Source organism: Primulina tabacum, chromosome 18 (assembly GCF_025594145.1).
Source record: "Primulina tabacum isolate GXHZ01 chromosome 18, ASM2559414v2, whole genome shotgun sequence".
Taxonomy (NCBI): domain Eukaryota; kingdom Viridiplantae; phylum Streptophyta; class Magnoliopsida; order Lamiales; family Gesneriaceae; genus Primulina; species Primulina tabacum.
In genome coordinates, this window is record NC_134567.1 from 23,340,104 (window position 1) to 23,346,587 (window position 6,484).

The 6,484-nt window shown below is 36.5% G+C and overlaps 1 protein-coding gene across 1 annotated transcript; it reads left to right on the plus strand.

Moving 5' to 3' along the window:
• Positions 1 to 6,049: 6,049 nt before the first annotated feature.
• On the plus strand, positions 6,050 to 6,484 carry LOC142532383 (putative mitochondrial protein AtMg00820). Its single transcript, XM_075638694.1, has one exon. It carries the CDS (start codon positions 6,050 to 6,052, stop codon positions 6,482 to 6,484), a length of 435 nt encoding a protein of 144 aa, XP_075494809.1.

Sequence of the window (6,484 nt, forward strand, 5' to 3'; positions counted from 1 at the left end):
GAGGCCCAATACCTAAACTAGGCCCAGCCCATTACCATGTAATTATAATAACCCCAATCCATTTGATAGAAGAAAACAGAAGCGTTAAATCCAGAAACTCTTCTCCAGCCTTGCCCGTCGTTCTCTTCTTTCTGCTTCAGTCGCGCAGTGCCACCGGCGGTCGAGGAATAGTGCAGCAGCTTAGCAAACTTTCTTTCTCCAACTTATTAGCTTCTTTCCTTCCATGAATCAGTAGAAATCAGTGCTCCATCTTTCATGTTCGAGCCGGCAGCTGCGTTTCATTCTTTGTTCGATTTGGTGAGCATCTAGCTTCAATTTTCTTGTTGATGTGAGTTTATTTAGCAAGGAATCAAAGCCCTTTATTTCCCATGTTTTCCCCTAATCAACCAATGACATTGATGAACTTTCAATTGACGAGTTGCAGAGCTCCTTGATAGTTCATGAACAAAAAATCAGTCAGCAAGAGCAAGAGGAGCAAGCATTGAAGAGTTCAATTGAAAATCATTCTTCCATATCAAACAGAGGAAGAGGACAAGTGATGTGAATCTTTGTACGAACGAATAGCAAACACGATAAATTTAGAATCGCACCTTCAATTCAATATCGAACAAGGAATCGTTGTTGTCCCGATCTTTTAAACAAGTGATAGCTATGATAATCGTGTCTAGATCACGCGGTCTAGCAACAATTAATCAACGATAGAAACAATCGCGTTCAAGAAAACCTCCAAAGAACCCGTCCTTGGCAACCCTCGTGAAAATCGATAGACAAAGACAAAAGAATCCACCTTTGAAAGTTCGATTTTGAAAACACCGAAGTGTATTTGAGAGAAAATCTCACAATTTGATATCAAGTCAATAATGAACAAAAGTTTTTTTTTTGTTTACATGGTATTCTAGCTTAAATATAGGTAACGGAACCCTAAATATAGAAAATTGCATATTTAAAGATAACAAATCAATAATTAATTTTTAATTTAATTAAACTAAGGAAACTAGGTTAAGAAAATAGTCTTTTGGCGGCTCAAACTTCCCGCAACGCGCTAAGGCACAAGCTTCCAATTCATCCTCTACTTGATGGTGATGCAACCCGAACCTCTCGAGCCTTATTTCCAAGATTTCATTGGTTGAATGAAGGCCAACATTTAACATCTTCAAGCGTCCTCTCGGGATTGGTTCTTGGAACACATAGTGGCTGGCTAGATTCATATCATACTCCCTTTCTTCAAAAAGATTTGTCCTCAAATCTTGTCTTTCTTGATAGCTAGGGAGATCAATACATTTCATGCCTTTTCCACAATCCTGCAAGTAGAGTTTAACAATGCTCGGGATCGAACCGGCTATTTCATTAAAATAAAATAAACCAACTTTTCTCAGATGTACATGAAGTGGTTTATTCAAACTAAAGAGTCGCTCAACCTCATTCTTTTGGGCCGTACATATAATTTCATTTTTTGTTTGTTTGGCCTCTTTTTCACAACACTCTTTTTGTTCATCGATGGCCATCCCGCCTTTTTTATCACTCTTTTTTTTTGCCATCTCATTTTTTTTTTCTCAACTCATAAAAAATTGATTCATCAATACATATTACATTCGTAGACAGTTGAGCAAAAGAAACAACTTGCACATCATCTAACAACTCCCCCTTTTTTGCCATCTCATTTTCTTTTTTCTCAACTCATAACAAATTGATTCATCAATACATATTACATTCGTAGACAGTTGAGAAAAAGAAACAACTTGCACATCATCTAACAACTCACCCTCCCCAGCACAACACTCAATACTCGTATGAGACACAATTGGAGTATCAACCTCAACATTCAAATCATCCACAGGTTTGGCTTCAAGGTTGGAAGTGGAATCTACTACCTTCACATCCTCATTTGGACAATGATGAAAATCATGTCCTACCTCTAGACACCACAAACATCGAATATCAGAAATATTATTATGTGAGAATTGCGATGTACCTTGATATCCACGTTTTGAACTCCTCGCTGGTGTAGCCATGCTTCTCTCCTCTTTACTCATCCTTCCACTCTCATCCACTCGCCCATACCTTTCACGCAAATGTTTAAATTCTTCATCCATCCTTTTCCCAAATTCTACCAATAATGACTGAAATTGACTATCAAGCATATTGTATCCCGTTTTTTCTTTTTTTTTTCGGGTGAACAGTACGACGCTACAGTAGAATAGCGATGAACAGTACCGTGAACTGTAAATCCGATACGATGAACAGTAATTCGGAAGATGAACAGTACCGTGAACAGTAATTCCGAAAGCTATGAACAATAAATCCGATTCGATGAACAGTAATACGAAAGATGAACAGTACCGTGAACAGTAATTCCGACAGTACTTGAACAGTAAATCCGAACGATGTACATTAAATTGGCAGATGAATAGTACGTGAACAGTAAATCCGATGTCGATGAACAGTAAATCCGAACGATGTACAGTAAATCGGCAGATGAACAGTACGTGAACAGTAAATCCGGCGGATGAACAGTAATCGCGATTTTTTTTTCTCAGGTTCAACAAATACATAGAAATTGATACACGAAAATCGGTATTTAAATTCCTACAAGGAATTGAACGGATACGCTTACTTGAATCAAAAACCCGAGCTCTTATACCAAATGATGTGAATCTTTGTACGAACGAATAGCAAACACGATTAATTTAGAATCGCGCCCTCAATTCAATATCGAACAAGGAATCGTTGTTGTCCCGATCTTTTAAACAATTAATTGATAGCTATGATAATCGCCTCTAGATCACGTGGTCTAGCAACAATTAATCAACGATAGAAACAATCGCGTTCAAGAGAACCTCCAAAGAACCCGTCCTTGGCAACCCTCGTGAAAATCGATAGACGAACGACAAAAGAATCCACCTTTGAAAGTTTGATTTTGAAAACACCGAAATGTATTTGAGAGAAAATCTCACAATTTGATATCAAATCAATAATGAACAAAAGTTTTTTTTGTTTACATGGTATTCTAGCTTAAATATAGGTAACAAAACCCTAAATATAGAAAATTGCATATTTAAAGATAACAAATCAATAATTAATTTTTAATTTAATTAAACTAAGGAAACTAGGTTAAGAAAATAGTCTTTTGGCGGCTCAAACTTCTCGCAACGTGCTAAGGCACAAGCTTCCAATTCATCCTCTACTTGATGGAGTTCTCACCATAACTGAACTAACCGAATGCAAAAACTAATCTATTCTGTTGGTTATTCAGTTACACAAGATATACAAATCTATCCGTGTTTCTTAACGAAGGATTATTTCGAGTGTTTTCCGCTTGGTTTTAACTCCAAACTCGATCTAATTCATTGGTGTATATTTTCTTAGAACACGAGCTATTACAGCTCTTGGAGAATATTTTGTTCAAAGAACCACAAGGTGCTAGGCAGACAATCCTTCAATTGGTATCAGAGCTAGCTGTTCTAAGAAGGACATTTGAAAACTGATATTTTAAAACATATTTTAAAATGTTATTTAAAATGGATTTCAAAATCTTCTTAAATATTTTATGCATTTGTTATGAGAAGAGAAAAGGTTCTTAACTCTGGAACTAACATCGTAGCTACTTCTCTCGACTCATTAACATTGTTGTTTTTAGTAGCTTGCAGAATTTTGAGTGCAGTTGACAGCAGTTCAACTAAACTGCTCTTCAGACAAGATTTCAGTTGCATGTCTACCAGCTCAATTGATCATCAGACGAAACCCAATTACAGCTGAAACTGATGAGTTAAGTGGAGCTTAATCATCAGCAGTACCGCCGCTTAATTGCCATATCAGATCAAATATAGATGATCAATGCGGGTCAGCACCAGTTGAGTCCAGTTTGAGTCAGCTCGACCAGTTAGACTGCATAAAGATCAAGTCCAAAGGCAAATTAGCTGATCTTCTGGAAGAAAAAACTCACAATTTTTGCAACAGTCAAAGCATTCAAGGTGACCAGTTGTTAGTATATTCAGTCCTATTATGTGTAAACTAACTGATGATTGATGTTGTTAAAATTTGCTAGTGAAGTAGCAATTTCCCTTACATTAGGTGATATGCGCAGATGTATAATATAAGGGACGCTTATCTGATTAAATAAACATCTTGTTCATTCAGTTAGCCTTTACATAACTGAACTGCTATTTTAAAGACTTGTTGCCTAAAGTGTTTGATTGATACTAAAACTTCATTAATCGTATAAATAATTATATTTTAAAGAGAAATTTTTCATTCAGTTTCTGAGGGGGAATTTTGTTCCCTCAAACTGAAATATGTTTTCAAATTATTTCATTCAGTTGTTGAGGGGGAGCATTTCTTTCTACTATTCCTCGAACTGAAAAACTTTTCTTTATTTTTTTTAATTCTCTTTTGGGAGAACTTCTTTTAGTTTTAGTTGCTCAAGTTTTGTGATCATCAAAAAGGGGAGATTGTTGGAACATTTCATGTTCGCAATCTTAATTTTGATGTTAACAAAACTTGTTTTGTTTGTTTCTAATAATCTACCTTAGTGCGCAGATAGCTGAAACTGAAATAATGAGTTACGAACCAAAATTAAAGCTGTCGAAGATGCCAACTGAAAGCATCAACTGATTAACTAAACTAGACCAGTTCAACTAATGTATCGTAAATGAGTTCAACTGATTGTTCAGTTGATAGGTGGTTCAGCAGGAGAACCTCAGAAGCCTGGCCAGCTGAAGGAGTGTTCAACTGATGAAGAGCCTAACTGGAACCAGTTCAACTGAACAAGAGTGAAATCAGTTCAATTGACGAGTCAACTGATTTCACCAGCCCAACTGAAGACCAGTTCAATTGATCAGTTCAGAACATCAGTTAGGAACAATCAGTTGCGGATCAAGACAAGCTGAACTAAGTAGAATACAGCTGCGCGCAAAGGTACAATAACTTTTGTCCAGTCAAAGGACAATAATGGACGTTGCATCAGAGCTTAAAGACAAAAGTGTTCCAGAAAGATCAAGACAAATTTTGAGGAACAGATTCAAAATGCAACAGATACAATAATTGAGTCACACTGTACGATCAAACTTCACGCCTATAAATAGAAGGTGAAGATCAGTGAAGACACAACAACAAGACATATACAACACAAGAGAGAAAAGAGAAGGGCTCGCTTCAAAGTTATATCAGCTTAAGAGAGAAGCATTCAGCCCAGTCGAGGGAACACTTCAATGTGTTATCAGCTTAGATTAGAAGCATATTTTCTTCAGTGTGTGAGAACACTTTCGCGTAATGTTCAGAGATCAGTTCTCACACACACACACCACCACTCAAATACAGTCTTGCACAAAGATGTTAAACTTGTGTATGTAGTCTTTCTCACATAGACATAAAAGAAGTGTTGACTGGAAGATGATGCCTTCAGTCTAGTCTAGTAGTTAACTTTAGGCAGTAGTGTAAGTCATAGCTGAGTGGATTTGTACAAATTATTGTATAGATCAAAGTCTTCTAGTGAATCCTAACCGAGGTGGTAGAAGGGGTGACGTAGGAGCAGTTGAAGTCTCCGAACATCCATAAACATATCTTGTGTATTTATTGTTTTAACTATTGTTTTCAAACTGATTTAACTAGTTAGAACATTCATTGGTTCAGTTCTCACCATAACTGAACTAACCGAATGCAAAAACTAATTTAGTCTTTTGGTTATTTAGTTACACAAGATATACAAATATATCAGTGTTTCTTAACGAAGGATTATTTCCAGTGTTTTCCGCTTGGTTTTAACTCCAAACTCGATCTAATTCATCGGTGTATATTTTCTTAGAACACGAGCTATTACAGCTCTTGGAGAATATTTTATTTGAAGCACCACAAGGTGCTAGGCAGACGATCATTCATCTAGAAAACACAAATTCCAGTGGACTTTGAAGAAGAAAATCAGGAATCTGAGAAAAACCAAGCAGTTTCAGTACCACCACTTTCAATAGTCATAGAAAGTGATACTACAAACTCACAAAGTCCACCTACTGGAGGAGATCAACGACCTCAACGTGTCAGAAAAGGACTTGCATAGATGACCGATGATGAGGTATCTAGTTTTGATGATTCACTCACACATTTTGTTCTATTCTCATATTGTGATCCTATGGCATTCGAAGATGCTGTAAAAGAATCAAAGTGGCGAAAGGTAATGAATGAAGAAATTGCAGCTATTGAAAAGAACAACACTTGGGAATTAATAGAACTTCCAGCAGGACAGAAAACCATTGGTGTGAAAGGGGTATACAAGACAAAGTTGAAAGAAAATGGCGAAGTCGATAAATACAATGCTCATTTAGTAGCTAAAAGCTACAAGCAAGAGTTTGGTGTTGATTATAGAAAAGTGTTTGCTCATGTTGTAAGAGATGACACAATCAGATTGATGATTTCTCTGGCAGCACAAAATTCATGGCCTATTTTCCAGTTAGATGTAAAATCATCTTTTTTACATGGAGACATGGAAGAATAG

Excerpts from the sequence above, each read along its gene's own strand:
- LOC142532383 (XM_075638694.1), top strand. The coding sequence starts at position 6,050 with ATGACCGATGATGAGGTATCTAGTTTTGATGATTCACTCACACATTTT.